This window comes from Engraulis encrasicolus, chromosome 17, assembly GCF_034702125.1.
Source record: "Engraulis encrasicolus isolate BLACKSEA-1 chromosome 17, IST_EnEncr_1.0, whole genome shotgun sequence".
Taxonomy (NCBI): Eukaryota; Metazoa; Chordata; class Actinopteri; order Clupeiformes; family Engraulidae; genus Engraulis; species Engraulis encrasicolus.
The window spans coordinates 2,557,272-2,575,372 of record NC_085873.1 but is presented as its reverse complement, the minus strand read 5'-3'; the positions used below and the strand labels follow the sequence as shown (position 1 = coordinate 2,575,372).

The window sequence follows — 18,101 nt, the reverse complement described above, 5'->3', positions numbered from 1 at the left end:
GTGGTGTAGCACTGCTGTGGTGTAGCATTGCTGTGATGTTGCGTTGGTGTGTTGTGGTGTAGCACTGCTGTGGTGTAGCATTGCTGTGGTGTTGCGTTGGTGTGTTGTGGTGTAGCACTGCTGTGGAGTAGCATTGCTGTGATGTTGCGTTGGTGTGTTGTGGTGTAGCATTGTGGTGTGGTGTGTTGTGGTGTAGTGTGGTGCAGTAGTGTAGTCTACGTAGAACGCGGGTATACGGAGTATACCCACTTCGAAATTTCAGGGATTTCAGTATTCCCACTTAAAATTGATTGATCCATTGTTTTGAATAGCACAAATATATACAGTATACCCACTTCAAAAAATGCTCAAATATACAGTATACCCACCATAAAAAAGTAGACTACACCACTGGTGTGGTGTAATGTGGTATGTTGTGGTGTGGTGTAATGTGGTGTTTTGTGGTGTGGTGTGGTGTAATGTAGTGTGGTGTGTTGTGGTGTTGCATTGGTAGTGTAGTGTGTTGTGTTGTAGCATTGGTGTGGTGTAGTGTGGTGTGGTGTAGCATTAGTGTTGCGAGAGTAGAGTAGAGTGATGTGGTGTTGTGTGGTGAAGCATTGGTGTGTTGTAGTGTAGTGTAGCATAGGTAGTGTAGTGCTGTGTGGTGTAGCATTGCTGTGGTGTATACATTGGTATAGAGTGGTGTGATGTGGTGTTGTGTGGTGTAGTGTAATGTAGTGTAGTGTAGTGTAGTGGGGGGGCAATCGCTATTCCGACATAGCGCTATTCCGACATGCCGCTATTCCGACACTTTTTAGGGGTTAGGGTTAGGGTTAGGGTTAGGGTTAAGGTTAGGGATGTCGGAATAGCGGCATGTAGGAATAGCGGCATGTAGGAATAGCGGCGGACGGTGGAAAACGTGTCGGTATTCCGACAATAGACATTAACATCGGAATAGCGCCATGTCGGAATAGCGCCACGTAACCAGTGTAGTGTAGTGTAGCATAGTGTAGTGTAGTGTAGCATAGTGTAGTGTAGTGCTGTGTGGTGGACCATTGCTGTGTGGTGTATACATTGGTGTAGAGTGGTGTGATGTGGTGTGGTGTGGTAGACCATGTTGTGGGTTCTTTCCCAAGAGGTAGAGTAGAGTGGGCCCTCGTGGGGCTAAGCGTCCTTTCCTTTTATAGCACTACAGATCATACTGTATGTTGTGGAGTGGGTGGGGCAGAGAAATGCCGAATGTCTCTGTAGAAAAAAAAAAGTTAAAACAAGGGAGGAGACAGAGCATGGGGAGGTACAGAGAGAGAGAGAGAGAGAGAGAGAGAGAGAGAGAGAGAGAGAGAGAGAGAGAGATGAGGTAGAGGCAGGAGAGAAAGAAAGAGGAAGGATAGACAGAGAGAGACATAGGAGGAAAAGATGGAGTACAATAATAGAACAGGCAGACTGGCATGGGGGCTGAAATCAAGAGAGTACCAGAGACAGGATAAGAGAGAGAGAGAGAGAGAGAGAGAGAGAGAGAGAGAGAGAGAGAGAGAGAGAGAGAGAGAGAGCATGACTGGCCGATAGGGCAGGGCCTTGTATATAACTGCACACTTGTCGCAGTCCATTGTCTTCACAGCTTCAAGAACTATTCCACAGCACAACAGCAGGCAAAGCAGCAGTTGCAGTCACCGCAAGCACCAGAGAATCATCAGCATTCTCCACGGCCAGCATGCCCCCAAAGAAGCCAGCAGACGCACCAGCCTCCCCAGCCCCATCCCCGGCTCCGGAGGCCGGACCTGCCGCTCCTGAAGCCCCTCCGGCTGCCCCAACCCCAGAGCCCGCCGCCGCCCCTGCCCCAGAGCCTGCCCCAGAACCTGCTGCTGACCCTGCACCTGAACCTGCCCCCGCTACCGACCCCGAGCCTGCCCCTGCTGCTGAGCCTGCTGCTGCCCCTGCTCCAGAGCCCGCTCCAGCACCTGCGGAACCGGCCCCAGCTCCTGCCCCAGAGCCTGCCCCAGCACCAGAACCTGCCCCTGCCAAGGCTAAATCACCAGAACCTGCCCCTGCTCCAAAGGTTAAATCGCCAGAGCCTGCCCCTGCCCCAAAGGTTAAATCGCCAGCGCCTGCTCCAAAGATTAAATCGCCAGAGCCTCCAAAGGCTAAGTCTCCTGCTCCACCCAAAGCCAAAGCGGCTGCTGAAAAAAAAGCACCAGCCAAGGCAGCAGCCCCTGCCCCAGCAGCCCCAGCTCCAGCACCAGCACCAGCACCTGCAGCAGCTCCAGCACCAGCACAAGAGCCAGCTCCTGAACCACCAAAAGTCGCTGGAGCTGTCGTGACAACCACCACACCTGTGAGTGTTAAAGCTTGGTCTGTGGGATATGTAGTTCTAAATGTTTAATGATCTGACCAAGATGACATGTTGATAGATGTGACATTTTGTATCTTGTATCCTGTGTTTTTGGCAATCAGCTTTAGTGAACTTGGTGATTTGACCTGATTTGTTAAGTTGTGCCTGTGCGATAAGAAATTCCATCTAAACTTTTGTTTAACGGTCTGACCGTGATAAGGTTTGTGAGACGTGTCATTTTTTACTATCAATCAGCCTTAGTAAATAAGGCGGTGATTTGACTTAATTTGACCTAATGTATCCAATGCTGCAAAATGTATGTCGGTAGGAATCTGGAAATTGACTAGGAGACTTATATCTTACACTATGATGATGAGTAGGCTACTGTAGGTTATTTGATATGGATTCCATTATTTGACAATGAGTGTGAGTGGTGATGAGTAGTTGATGTTGCTTTGTACATAATGTTCTTCCCTGTTTCCTACAACACTGGCCTCGTTTACGTGATGTTTTTAATACCGAATTAATGATTCAGAATTAAACAGTTATGCTAAGTTTACATTGCACTTTGATTTAATTCCGAATTGTGAAGTGTTTGCGTGCTGTTTTCGAAGCGGAATTAAGTGTTATGCGGAATTAAAAATGTGCTAATTCCGAATTAAACGTCTCATGTAAACATGGCCATTGTCTAACAGGAATCCTTTCTCACCGTACTCCCCGTTTTGGAGAAAATTATAGTTTTACAGATTACAGATTTCAATAGTGGTGTGGATTGGCACTGCCCTCACGATTCGATTCGATCATGATTCGGGAGGTAGCGATTCGATTCGAATCGATTCTATGCAATCCGACCCGATCCGATTCAATTCTACAATGCATTGCAATGCATTACATTTCTACTGAAAGCAAAACAAATGTTTAATCAGTCATGATGAGGCAATACAAGTAGTCAGACACTGAGCAACAATTTATTGGCTGTTTTCTGCATCAGTCTGTATCAGTCTTGCAATGTTTTGAAGTGCTTTTATGTAATTTAACATTCATTTGCTCCCGAAATATCCATGGAAGTAATTGAAACTTTAAAAAATTGCTGGATCGATTCTGGAACTTGCCGGATCGATTCTGGATCGTCCATGCCCCGCATTGGATTGCATCGCCGAATCGATCATTGTTGACACCACTAGATTTCAATATTCACTTTTCTTGTTTACATAAGTAAATCTAGCCACAGAATGGCTATAATATCTTAAGGATGGACAACCATAAATGAATAGAACGATTTAGTTTTGTTTTCAAAAATGTGAAAGATCACGATTGCTCCAGAAATGTGAGGGCCCATGCCAATTTTGTCAGTCACAGGCAGTTCGGCACCAGAAGCAAAGTGCGATGTAATTGTCTGAAAATGTTCCAGCAGCCTTTGCACTGTAGCTACTGCTAAGAATTCCCCATCCACTGGCCTGTAACGAGCATCTGTTTTCTGATACCCCATGTGTCGATATGGAAGCCTACTGGACTGTACCACACACACTGCTGCTGGACCGTCCCCTATTGTGTCTATAATTAGCTCTCTGGAATAGGGGAGCGCGCAGTAAAGCACTGGACAGTGCCAGGGCTGTTTCAAGGTATTTAGGGACCCTAGATAAAGAGGATCTTGGGTCCCTCAACCCCCACCCCCCAAGCCACAGTACCATGGTGTACCATATACGCTTTCTTGGTAGTCAAGCTGCTATTACCTATTTAAACTGTATCCTTGTTGGCACATGCATTCATGACTGTGTACAATCTCACTTATTGATGTCTTGTGTTTCTTCTCTTTACACTACTGTGGAGGGCCCCCCTTGTTAAGGATTTTGATAGCAATATCATTGCACTTTTCAGCCCCTGAATTTAGGGAGGTGCTGCAGCCACACTCACTAAGTGGTGATTGCTGTCATTTGAATTCAAGTAGGCTACATAACCTGTTATAACCAGGGGCTCCCCTTTCAGCTAGGGGCCCTAATTTCATGCCTGGTTGTGACAGGCCTGGGAAGTAAAGTTCTGAGGCCCTCTGTAAACACACATGTCGAGTTGCTAATATTAGCAACAGGTGTGTGACGCTAGCGGGTGGTAGGCTACTGTTAGTAGCGGTGGAGAGACGGTGCCAAGCTGCGGCCTTGGCTAAATCGCCACATCTGTTCCGTGCATTCCTGCCCTGTCGTGTAACACGTTCTTCTCCACAACTATGTGATACTAAAAAGCACGGGATACCACAAATAATGCCACAAATATTTCTCATATGTACAGTATATTACCCATATACAGTATGACATATGTATTAACCCCTTAAGACATGGCATTATAAATTAGCTGTTACCAGAAATGTATGTGCCAGTGGGCTAAGTGTCTTGCTAAAGGATGATCGAATGAACAGAGCGTGAAGTTACGCAAGGTTATTACAACATTTATTCGGAAATTAGACTTAGGACATTAATTCAATTAGGAAAAGTTCTATTAAAAGTTACATGCATCCACATCCTGCAGAGGAGCAGAAGAGACGATAAATAGACTATATTTCCATGTAGTGTAATGCGATGCGTCTGTGGATGCCAAGTGGAAAATAACAAGCTAATTAGATCTGTGTGTTTGTGTTTGTGTGTCTTTTGTACTTCTATTTCAGGTAGACTTCAGTATTGACCAGATAGAAGGTAAGAAAACAATAGGACTTGTATATGTCCCCGGTTCTTTGAGTGAGATGAACGAGTCATCTCTATGGAAGTCACTCATTGGCTGACGACCTACACCCTCTTCGTCTAGGTCGTCAGTCAATGAGTGACTCCTATAGAGATGACGAGTGACTTGAACGAAAAAGAACTCACACAACACGTTTTCACAACACCACATACTCTCCAAACTATTTCAAGTTCACTTCAGTACTTAGTGTTGACAATTCTGACATAATCATACAAAACAATCATATACTGTAACTTTTATAGCATAGACCACGGAACACATTTGAGGGGGCCATAATCACAAAAGGGTTTCACTGTTGGACACATGAAGTTTGTAATGCTACACATTTTTTGTCTATGAAAATGTATTTTCAAGCCGTTAGATCTGGTCCGGTTTAGCTCAGCTTAGCTGGGCGTCATATGGAGGAATATTGTCAATATTGTCAATTATTGTCAACTTTACCACATATTGATTTTCTACATGAACAGGGAACAGTTTTGAAGAGAGATATTAAAGGAATGTATTGGTGGCAACAATGTTATCGCTCTTCTCCAGCCCCACCTCTGCAGTCTATGTTTGAAAGTCAGTATTCATTAGAAGTACTCTTACTGATGCAATTACAGTACAATTCTAGTACATGATCTTACATAGTTTTTTACTCCACCATACAGTACCTACTGAGGTAGATATGATGTAGCCTACTAAGCACTTCCTTTTACTTTGTGCACCTCTATTTATTGTCAAAAGTTGTCTATATATCAGTCTCAAACCAGAACATAGTTTGGTGATTTATGCTTCTGAACTTTCACTACTTGTGTGTATCCATGTCATGTTCATGTCAGCTTTTCCCCTCTTCTCCTCCCTGTGTCAAACATCACACCTATACCCTACCCTGCCCTGTGAAGAGTTCAAAGAGGCCTTTATGCTCTTCGACCGGACCCCGAATGGAGAGATGAAGATTACGTTTGCCCAGTGTGGCGACGTGATGCGGGCCCTGGGCCAGAACCCCACCAACGCAGAAGTCCTCAACGTACTGGGCAAACCCAAAGTGGAGGGTGGGTCGCTCCCGTCCGTTTAGTCAAGTCAAGTCAGCTTTTCTTTTTATGCACAGGCCATGCAAGGAAATGACGTGTCTCTCTATCCCATGCAGAGATATGTACATATGGGACTGTATGTGGTTCAGAGACATGAAGACTGTCCTGGTTGACAAGTCCAAAGTGAAGGTTGGACTAAAGACAATTTAGATCTAAGAAAGAAAGCATGCATATCCATCGCAATACCATTGGGTGCTGGACCAATGCCTCTTTTCCACTGCGGGTAGGCCTACAGCTCGACACAGCAGGACTTGGCCGCCACTTTTTGTTTTTCATATAGGCACGACACGGCTCAATCGTAAAGCAAAAAGTGGAGGCCGAGTCACATTGTGTTGAACTGTAGGCCTAACAGAAAACCGGCAGTGGAAAAGAGGCATAAGTGAAGTAAACTGAAACAACAAAAAGAAAGTCCCCAATGGCAGGCTCCACCATTTGTCTTTCTTTTAATATGATGTTTCGCATGACCATCATTGTACTCAAAACGTCACATTACGTAAACGAAGGAGAACGGGCAGCCTGGTGTTGTAGACTTTATTTTTGCTGCTTCCTCCTGTTTATTCCACTGCACTCCCTGTTGGACAAGCCAAAGTGGAGGGTGCAGGGGCATAGCAGCACATTGTGGGCCCTATGTACAATCAGCCCCAATAGACCCCCCAGCATGTATTGGACTGTGTTTGGGCCCCCTGGCTGTGTCACAGTTGTATCAGCATCACACATCACACATCAACTCCAAGTTTTCCCAGAGATCTAAAGCTAGACAAAAATATTGTGCGGCGCACTTGAGATCAAATCGACTGTATGCGGCACCTTAACTGAAATGTCTTTGATACCCCTAATTTAAATAGTCAATCATCTAAAACTGTATAGTCACATGTTCAACGCCACAACAAAGAGGCGGCTGTGGCCTAATGGTTAGGGTGTCAGTCTTGTAATCGGGAGGTTGTAGGCTCAAATCCCATATCATCCATGGCTGCAGTGCCCAGAGCCCACGATTGCTACAGGTACTGTAACCAATAAACTGTAGGGCCTACCTAAATAACTGGAAATCGCTTTGGATAACAGCGCCAGCACTGTTAGTATGTACATGTAGTATGTAAAAAAAAATAAGTGTAAAAAGACTGGTAAAGGTTACAGTAGTCTTCAGCCTATTACACCACACCATTGCAGTATTACTATTACACAAAGTAGCCACAACAAGTAGGCTAAGAAAACAGGCGCGTATTAGCCGGCTCATATCCAGGGTGGGCTTAGGGAGGTGTTGGCCAGCAGGGAAAATGACAGAGTGGGATAAACTTGTCAGGTGTTCCAGGCCCAGGAAGAGTGGGGCGCCAGAATTGAGTCCTCAATACATTGTGCATATTGGGTGGGGGTTACCTCTCAGTTGGCTTTTTGGGCCCGGCCAAAACGGTCAGCGGCCCGTGTTGGCCTGTGTCATTCATGTCACTGCTGTCAGCGCCCCGCGTCTCATGTCATATCTGTGACATTTACCGGTTTCACACCCGACCTGATGACAGAGCCTGATAATCCGCCGGGTCTGTGGCTGCTCGCTTAGTCACACTGTCTATTTAGACTGAGAGAATGTCACGGGGGACAGCGGAATACCGTGGAGGCGCAGAGGGGATGATGGCGACTGTGTCTCTGTGTGTGCTGAGATTACCCAGTTCGGTGTAAAGAAGTTTCGAAGTAACGATTACGAAGTTCCTCTATACTCCTCTATAATTCCAGAAAGCAGGCTTAGTCGACTATTGCTCCTCTGACAAAGTGGTAAATCCACTAATTTCTAAAAGGGTGAGGTTTTGAACATTCTATAAAAAATGTGCAGGAGGCCTACAACACAGCAGCAATTCTAAAATTCCTAATTATATTATACGAAGATCAAAATTCTTTAGAACTTTGCACTTTCATTGTCTGAACATTCCTAACACACTGGTGTGATGATGACACACCTTTAAAGGCTGATAGCAGGGACCTGTGCTTGGATAATGGATTTTGAGACGATAATTATGAAATAAAACCCTTTTATTACAAGGTTTACTGCTCACTTTGCATTGACTTAGCTGGATTACCAAGTAAACCACTTACTTCATATACAGTAACTCATACAGTATAGAACATACTGTATGTTTACATGTTGTTCCTAATGTTATGTTGTTCCTAATCACAATAAACACCTCGTGTTTTGCACCATATAGTACTTTGGAGGTCTTCCTTTATATTCTCTGTTAGTGCGGTGCACACACAGATTTAATTATCACCAGTCTTCAATCATCAACTGTTCACTGAATCAAAACCTTCTAACATTACCATAACTTCTTTACAACATTACAGATGTTCTTAAACATGACGACTTGCCATATATTAGAGACGGGTTACGATTTTTGCTATGTTAACTAGCAATAGTGATTGTGTCGTCTGACTTGTGTCTTTGCTTTCGTTTGTTTGTTTGTTTGTTTTTTTGTTTTTGTTGGTTTGTTTGCAGAGATGGGCACTAAGCTGATTGACTTTGACACATTCTTGCCGATGCTTCAACAAATCCAAAAGTCCAAAGACAGGGGCACCTTTGAGGACTTTGTGGAGGGACTCCGGGTTTTCGACAAGGAGGGAAACGGTACCGTCATGGGGGCCGAGCTGCGGCACGTGCTGGCCACTCTCGGTATGGAAAGAAAATGTTATATACATCGCTAACACTAGAATAGCGGCCCTTAAAAAGCATTATTAACGATTTATTAATATTAATCAATGAACTAATTATCAACAAAACATTTAAAATTCCATCCTAAGTGGGAATCAACTCCTACTGGATGAGTTTGATGTGTGTTTGCCTGTCAGACACATCACTTTTGCTATCTGGAGGAAAAACGTGTTGTTTCCCAAAAAACTCTTAAGTAGTACTTAAGCCTAATTTGAGGTGCCGCCTAGGCAATATATGTATCACATCAATCAAAGTTTATACATAAAATAATTGTATTAGCCTACATACAATGTTTTGTTCTGGTAGGCCTATGCAAATAACATGTTTGCGCAAAGTGCATGTGCGAGGTAAAATAGTGTATTTATAAACTTTAATGATGATGTGAGACCCATTTCTGGTGTATTGTCTTAGTGGCACCTCATACTTAAGTACTCGTTAAGAGTTTTTGGGAAACACAGGACTGCAGTGGCTGTGCTCTGCCTGCTGTCTGTCACGTGTCTTACTCTATTTGTAAATATGTTGTTTTTAGTGTTCATAAAGCTTATTAAGGGACCATCATTTTTACATTTACCTTTACATCTAGTAAATGAGGTTCTCAGACAATCTAACTGTAAATAAATCTTATCTGATTTGCAATGAACAAGAAATTGATGAGGATAATTACGTAAATGGGGTCAAGTCTTTTTGTTCATACATCGCCATGAGGGTGTGTACCGTAAAGGACCACTTCAGCCAATTTCAACATGCAGTTGTAATGCTCACTCTAGCCTTCACTTGCCAGTACCCGGTGATGCTGCATTTTTTGACTCTGCCCTTTCCGAGATCTGAGCTATTCTAATGGGGGCAGCTTTTGTTCACATTTTTTTAAATCTTAACATAGGACTACTCCAAATATTTTCCCAAAAGGTATCGCTGTTTGCTAGTTGTCTGCTGATGTTGCAACCTTTTGGATGTTTTTGGTAATAAATAAAAATGTTTTTTTGAAATGTAAACAAACACCTGTCCCCATTACAATGACCAGGATCTCGGAAAAGGCTGAAGGAAAGAAAAAAAAACCTCAGGTCCTGAGAAATGCAGGGTAGTGTGAGAATTGCAACTGCATGTTGAAATTGGCTGAAGTTATCCTTTAAGGGTGTGTTGTGGCACAGCACACTAAGACATCTGACCATATTCAAGCAACAGGTTCGAGTTTGAGATGGGTCATTTCCCAGCCTGACCCCATCTCTCTCATTCATGTCTTGCCCTCTCCTCACTTTCACTATCAAATAAAGACACAACGAGCACATGAAAATATACTTTTAAAAAGAAAAATAGTTTCAGAGACAATGACACTCTAACCCAATAACATCATTCCCCAAATCTAAAGAAAGAAAACCGCTCAACTGGAGCACAACGACTTATTTCTCATACAAGATGTAGAAATACTAAGTAGTAGGCCTAGCACTCTTACCGCGCGAATAGACCAGGTGCAATGTGATTCAAGCAACAGAGTGCAGCAGCAAGCGATAAGAGCGATTGAAGAGACTAGACTAGAGTATGTCCGTACAGGCAGAAGGCAAAGCATTCCAGCATTCCCATTGGCTGTGGTCACTGACCTCTATACAGTCATTGGTTGTCGCGGCTTGACGCCGAACCGCGTCATAGAAAGTTGAAAAGATTTCAACTTCAAACTGTCGCGCTCATCGCGCAAATCGCTCTAGTCTCCAGAATCGCTTTTGTCTCGCGACTCAATACAAAGTCAATTACTTCCGTCGCTCGACTCGCTCAGATCGCCACTGGTGTATTTCTGCGGTTACTGATGATGATCTTACATTGTTTAAACACCAGTCATTCCACTGTATCTAATGAGGTAGACACAAAGTAAGACTTCTACTTCTTCTTTATACATCTCTGGGCTTTTTGAATAGCATCTGAGTGTGATTCTTGTGCCCCCCAGGTGAGAAGATGAGTGAGGCAGAGGTGGACATGGTGTTAGCGGGACAGGAGGACACCAATGGCTGCATCAACTATGAAGGTACAATGTGTACACAGTAATGGTGTAACATATGGTGTAAAATGTTCAGTAACACTTTACTTGACGCCGGTGTCATAAGCATGTCATTACAGTGTCATAATAGTGTCATGACCCAGTCGTAGATGAGTCATAAACATTATGTCCATGTCATAAGCATTTTATGACTGTTGGCCTTAAGTGACAATCGGTTATGGCAAAGATAACCTTGGGTTGTCTTTGCCACAACCGAATGTCACTTAAGGCCAACAGTCATTAAATGTTTACGTAAAGTGTTACAAAAGGTTCAAAGTAAACCTACTGTACATCCAGATAGATATACAACACCATGGAGAGTCAAATTACTCTTACACTGAGTTACAAGTCAGTGTCCAATTCTGCAGGTGGCCAGTGTAGTTTGAACTCAACAGTGAAATGATTAACACATTCCAGTGTTAATAAAATAAGTGTTAATATTGCCTAATTTGGAATAAAATTCACTCTGAAAATGTCACATTGACCAAAGAGTAAAATTATCACTATTTTTGAGTGGGACCAAATGTTTTCTGAAACAGAGTTCATTTCAACTCAATTCTGAGACATGAGAAATACAATTCTCCTTCTGACATGTTGGGCAACTGAATTGTGATTTGACTCTTTACTTGTTTACTCCTGCGGTAATAACAGACAACACAGGAATCACGTATGCTTTCTGTGTGTTTATGTTTTACAGCCTTCGTCAAGCACATTATGGCTGGCTGAACAAGACCATTGGAATACTGTAAGTGTCCATCCCATGAACATTTTTGTTTTTAATAAATACAGTAATAAACGCTAAACGAAGCTTTAAATTTCCTTCGAAGGGGGAATGGATCACTCTGATATGAAGTCCACAGGAGGGTGATATGACAGCTGTGCACTGCAGCCGTTCCAGGTTTACACGAAACGAAACAAAGGTCCACTGGAGTGAATCTAACATTTTGTTTGTCCATAAGTGTTCTCATTGGTACTAAGTGTGGGACTCTAGACTACTGTACTCGCAGGGAATTACAGTGATGTTGCTTTTGTTCAGAATATACAGGTAATAAAGTGTTTGTTTTTAAACAGTCTGTTGGTGAATTATTTGTTGAAATAATTGACAGAAAAGTTGCATGTAGTTCATCAAGGGAAAAAAAAGAATATATAAGAATAATTATTTAAAACAGACAAGTCAGTCTGTATACTCCCATATGGTGTATTGTGTTTGAAAGCGAAAGAAAGTGAAAGCCCAACTGGGTAACTCCAACTCCCATTGTCATTGTGACACAGTACTCCACAGCACACATGTGTTCACTGCACACTGCACAGCGAAATTGCATTTATGCCTCACCCATGCAAGGGGGCAGCCCCCAATGGCGCCCGAAGGGAGCAGATCGGTACCATGCTCAGGGTACCTCAGTCATGGAGGAGGATGAGGGAGAGCACTGGTTAATTACTACGTGCACCAACCCGGCAGGTCGGGAGTCGAACCCGCAACCTTTGGCCTACATGTCTGACACCCTAACTGCTTACCCATGACTGCCCTATGTTTGTTGTGTCTTGTGCCTTTTCAAATCTTTGACTGTAGAAATTCTCCAAATTTTGAGTTGTGATTTTAACAAGATTAGGGTTATTCACATTATTTTGTAATCAAGAATATCCTTGCCCTCGCTGACTCAGTCATGAGTTCTAGAATCAGGACAGTGTGAGAAAATAGGTTCTAGAGTCAGAGCCCAGTGAGATACTAGGTTCTTAGAATCAGAATACTGTGTTAGTTGGTAATAAGCTCCAGAAACAGAGAGCCACATTCTGAAACCCCCATGGGCAAAGTAGCACAGCTGTTGGTTGAACTGTAGATCCCTGGTATGCCTGGAGCTGGGGTGGGAGGAGGTTGGGGTGTCTAATACCCTTGTGCCAGGGTGGGGTGGGGTGGTTACGAGTGTGTGTGGGGGGCCCTGGTAAGGCTGAGGTGGGGTGGGGGGGTCTATTATCCCTGTGAATTCAGTGTGCCACTGAGTGCCCCTCGCCACGGCTACTTCCAGGGAAGGGTGTTAAGGGGGGTCCAGAGAGACGTGCAGTTCGCTCGGACACACACATTTCTCCAAAATAAACCCATTGCATCACAGCAACTGTATTGTGTGTGTATTCGTACACTCTGTGTGTGTGTGTGTGTGTGTGTGTGTGTGTGTGTGTGTGTGTGTGTGTGTGTGTGTGTGTGTGTGTGTGTGTGTGTGTGTGTGTGTGTGTCTGTGTCTGTGTCTGTGTCTGTGTCTGTGTCTGTGTCTGTGTGCGTGCATGCGTGCGTGCCTGTGTATGTGTGTTTCTGTCTGTCAGTGTGTGTGTATTTGTGTATACTGTAGTGTGTACTCACCAATTTTTCCATGTTTGCTGCTGCCTCAGTTATTAGGCTGATTTGGATCTTGTCTCAACCGACTTTAGAATGTCTGTCTATGGGCATGTCCGTATATCTGTCCTTACAACCTGGCCATTCATTTTCAAAGACGTGCGACTCACCAAGTGGTAAGCTGTGTGGTATTCCCTGACTAGTTTGAAAGTGAAATACAGTTTCTTTCATGCGTTTGTATGGGTTATTTTGTTTTTGTTGTTGTTGTAAATGTTTTTTGTAAATAAAAGAAAACAGTGTTAAGCAATACCAATGAGCACATAAAAAAATATTACACATAACATTTTTTTTTTTTTAAAGTAACCTGACCCGCCAGCAGACCATTTATTTTGATTTTTTTCTTAATTCACGAATGGTCTGATTATCTTTTCTTTGGAGGGTTGAGCCCTCCTCCAGGCCGCCGGCTATTAAGCAAATGCACTTGTGTGCATAATAACATACAGTATATCACATAAGTGAGTACACCCCTTCACATTTTTGCAGATCTTTTCATAGGAGAGCATTAAAGAAATTTCACTTTGACACAATGATTAGTAACCTTTTAGCAACATATATAACCGCTTAAATTTCTTGTTCACTCAGAAAAAAACTAAATACAGGCGTTAATGTTTGAACCTTGCCCACAAAAGTGAGTACATTCCAGATTAAAATCCGGTACAGAAGGGGCCGTGTTGGCTCGAATCGTCTCGAAATGAAAAGGGATTAAAAGGGAGGTCATCGGTGTGCGTTTCAACTTTTCTTTGCATTGAACTTCTACATTTTAAGTCTACACCTGGCTTAAATAGATTGGTATGAGATTTGAATGCAACCCTATGGAGAGTGTCATGATCTGCTTCAGTAGTCACAGTGCATGTTGACACGTTTCTTTTAGGTGTATTTCAGATTATCAATGTTGACAGCATTCATGCACATCCAACCCAGGTGAAAAACCCATATACTTAAAGTGTACTTTTTTTGACCGTACTTAGTACAAAGTGTACTATTTTCAGCGATTTAAAGTGCGCTTCATTGCACTATTAGTGCGCTGAAGCACTACTAAAGCAGTACTTCAGCACACTTGCAGCACACTGAGGATGCTAAATTGGCACCGCTTTTGGACAACTTTAAGTGCACTACAAGCATACTTTTGAAAGTATGCTCCAAACACGCTTTTCATGCATTCGTATGGCATTAATAGTGTGCTTGAGTACACTTCTATAACATTTTATTGTTACTAGAAGTACAATAAAAGTATATTAACTTCATGCTTCTTTGGACTACATTGGAACATTTTAAGTCTGTAAAAAGTATATCATATTAAGTATTGTAAATATATAACAGGTATGCTTGAAGTATATTTACAGTACACTCCCAAGTACATGAAATAATATAAATGTAATAGTACAATCCATGCTGGTCCTCAGAGCTTGTACATCACACACAGCCACATGTCACAGTAGTGATACTGTATGCATGCCAAGCACGACTGACATTTACAATCTTTGCATTGTTACAGAGATTTCAGATACACATTTCACTTTATTTCATTCTTGTTCCACCTGCCTGCAATTGATCATTTGAATTGATTACTAATGGTGACCCTAGATCCTTTGTTTGAACAACTAGTTCCAACTTACCTCTCACCATGATGACATGGGAAGTGTGAGCCTATATATACCAGAACATATGCGTGACCATCATAATGACGGTGGGAACATGGTCATTTTTTGTGTACCACTTTAAAATTTTAAAACTCCTACAATAAACGCAGAATATAACAATGAGTAATATTTTCATGCAAACCAAAGATATTCCTTAGAGGTCAATGGCTTTTTGTTTGAGAAATTGAGCTCCAAGAAGTGCATTACATGATGGTACATGCATGATGATGCATGATGGGTAAATGCACTTGAAGCACAATCATGGTGCACTTAGAAAAAGTATACTTCCAATATGTTAAAGTGATTTACTTTAAAGCGCACTATAGAAAATCACACTTCTAAGTCACTTGGGTGAAGTATAATCAAAGTGCACTTTAAAAAAGTGCAATTGCAATATGTTATTAAAAAATACACTTTTAGTAAGTTCACTATTAGAACACTATTAGTATATTCCTCTAAATACACTTTAGCCAAACATCTTCTAAGTGCACTTTATGTATGGTTCACAAAGTGTACTTTCTTTGAGAGCAACTTAATTACATCTAATTTTAAGTACACTTTAAATAAGCATATTGTAAACATACTTTTTCTTAGCACAAAAAGTGTGAGTGCGCTTTTAACATGCTAAGTACACTTCAGTTGTGCTTTTATTGTACTAAATTGAACCACTTTTTCACCTGGGAAACCATGTCAGTCCCACTACGTACAATGCTTGACTATTGAGTGGATCAACTTTTTTGGTAAAACTCACTTGTTTACCACCATGCATGCTTGGCACCATCTAAAGCAAAATTGTTTATTTTGGTCTCTTCAGACCACACAACATGGTTCCAATGATCCATATCTTCGGTCTGTTCATCTCTCTTGACACCAAGATTTGCTAATTTGCTTGTTTGCTTGCTTGTGGCCAAGGTTCAAACATTAATGGCTGTATTTTGTTTTTTTCTGAGTGAACAAGAAATTTAAGCGGTTATATATGTTGCTAAAAGGTCACTAATCATTGTGTCAAAGTGAAATTTCTTTAATGCTCTCCTATGAAAAGATACTGAGAAATCTGCAAACATGTGAGAGGTGTACTCACTTATGTGATATACTGTACACCACAGAGGTTAACTGGTCACTAATCATTTCAAACCAGAGCTGAGCTCACTCCTCCCACCCAAGCGCTCCAGGGAATCCAGGATCCAGACCAAAAATGAATTATGGAGTAATTAATGTGGACTGGCGAAACCAGGCTAGAATCAGACATGTCCATAGACAGTTATTCTAAAGCAAAATGCAAATGATCCAAATAACGGAGTCAGCAGCAGACATCTAAAAACTGGTGAGGTCCACTCTATTGCATTACAGACAAGTCAGAAAAGGGGACTAGCATAACTAAGAATTAGGGCCAGTTGGTTCATGGATGCAAAGGAAAAAAAAAATTGCAAGTTCATTGTATATGACACATCTGACTCACCAAATACAACAGGGGTTATTTATATCATATGATGTCATTTGTGTCATGTCCTTATGATTCATGTTTTGCAAAGCATGGTAGAGGTCCCTAATTGCTGATGCAAGCTTCTGGAACCCTCCGCCTGCCTGCTGTTAGTAAGATGACCTATACCTCCACCTAGTGGCCAATAGCAGTGAACACAATCTTTTTCCTGATCACAGGAAGGCAGGTGTCTTATGTCCCTCGACAGTAGGTCAACCAGAGACGATTCATAGGGTAGAGGCAATTCATAAGGAGTTTCTTCTGGGATCCATATCATGTGAGTCTATAAACTGCAGTCCTATGGAAGTCGTGCTCCTTTAGGAGACTATGAGACAAGAAGAATGAATGGAGTTCAATGGAAAGTCATGATGAGGAAACAGGGCCGTTTCAGGGGTATTTGGAGGCCCTCGGCAAATAGAGACTCAGGGCCCTTACCCTGCCCCCATTTTCCCCTTCAAACTATTGGGCAGGGGCCACCTTGAGATATACTTGATAGCAGTATCATTGCACTATGGTTACCGAATTTAGGGAGGTTCTGCCACATTCATCAAAGTCGTCATTGTTGTCATTTGAATAAAAGTAGACAACCCATCATTACCAGAGGGCCCCCTTTCAGCTGTGAGCCCCAATTGCCAGGTTGTGGCAGGCCTGTTGGGAAACTTGATTCCTCTTTGATTCCTCTTTGTTGCATTGGTTATGCATGCTACGATTTATCTTGGTCTACCTCCATATTGAAAGTCTTCGTGTCAACCATTATATTTTTATCGAAATCCTTTTTTTTTCATTTGGCTATGAGGAATTGGTAACAGTCCCTGGAGCAATTTGACTCCCTATCCACAAACGGGTAGGTCCTCCACGCTCTTCTGTTTTTTGTTTGTTTTTTCATCTGGTGCATCAACGGGAGACAGACAGGTCATCTTAACAGGAGAGAAGACACCGGAGCAGCACAGATGAGATTATTTGCTTTTTTTAATCAAGTGCACAACATAGGGACTAACATTTCCATGGATGAACCATCTTCATCAGAGGCCATGACTCCATCGAAACGTTAGTCATGTTGTGCACTTGAGTAGTAGAAAATAATCTCACCTGTGCTGCTCCGTTGTCTTCTCTCCAGTTAAGATTGACTCCCTAACCATTAGGCCAGGTGTCCTAAACCGATAGGCTATATTTTCTGTAATGAACATGTAACCACATCCTTAATGGCTAACACAATGACAATAGAATGACAATACTTTGTAGTCTCACAAATAAGTATCCTTACTGATATAAGTACAGCGCTAGTACATGCTTATAATGTACAGTATACCACTTATTCCTCTGTACCCAATAAAGTAGATACTGTAGATACAATTCAAGAGAAAGCCCACCTGGGAAACTCCAACTCCCATTGACATTTCGACACAGCACTCCACAGCACACACGTGTTCACTGCACACTGCACACAACGAAATAGCATTTTATGCCTCACCCATGCGAGGGGGCAGCCCCCAATGGGAGGGAGCAGTGCGGCCGGACGGTACCATGCTCAGGGTACCTCAGTCATGGAGGAGGATGGGGTAGAGCACTGATTAATTACTACCCCCACCAACCTGGCAGGTCGGGAGTCGAACCAGCAACCTTTAGCCTGCAACTCTGGGGTTCATTTCTGGAAAGCGTAGTTGTTAGCAGTTTGCAACTTTGGTAGTTGCCAATGGGAAATTGCATTGCAACCAACAAAGTAGCTAACATAGTTAGCAACTACGCTTTCCAGAAATCCACCCCAG

The 18,101-nt window shown here is 42.6% G+C and overlaps 1 protein-coding gene across 1 annotated transcript; it reads left to right on the top strand.

Annotated features, from left to right (window-relative positions):
* The first annotated feature begins 1,609 nt into the window (after positions 1-1,609).
* On the top strand, positions 1,610-11,897 carry LOC134467155 (myosin light chain 4-like). Its single transcript, XM_063221070.1, has 7 exons — positions 1,610-2,311; positions 4,965-4,992; positions 5,923-6,072; positions 8,591-8,764; positions 10,740-10,817; positions 11,527-11,574; positions 11,657-11,897. Exons 1-6 carry the CDS (start codon positions 1,691-1,693, stop codon positions 11,553-11,555), a joined length of 1,080 nt encoding a protein of 359 aa, XP_063077140.1. The 5' UTR covers positions 1,610-1,690; the 3' UTR covers positions 11,556-11,574; positions 11,657-11,897.
* The last annotated feature ends 6,204 nt before the right edge of the window (positions 11,898-18,101 follow it).

Coding starts and splice junctions, on each gene's coding strand:
- LOC134467155 (XM_063221070.1), top strand. CDS start 1,691: ATGCCCCCAAAGAAGCCAGCAGACGCACCAGCCTCCCCAGCCCCATCC. Junction 6,073..8,590: donor GGGCAAACCCAAAGTGGAGG/GTGGGTCGCTCC, acceptor GTTTGTTTGCAG/AGATGGGCACTAAGCTGATT. Junction 8,765..10,739: donor GCACGTGCTGGCCACTCTCG/GTATGGAAAGAA, acceptor TGTGCCCCCCAG/GTGAGAAGATGAGTGAGGCA.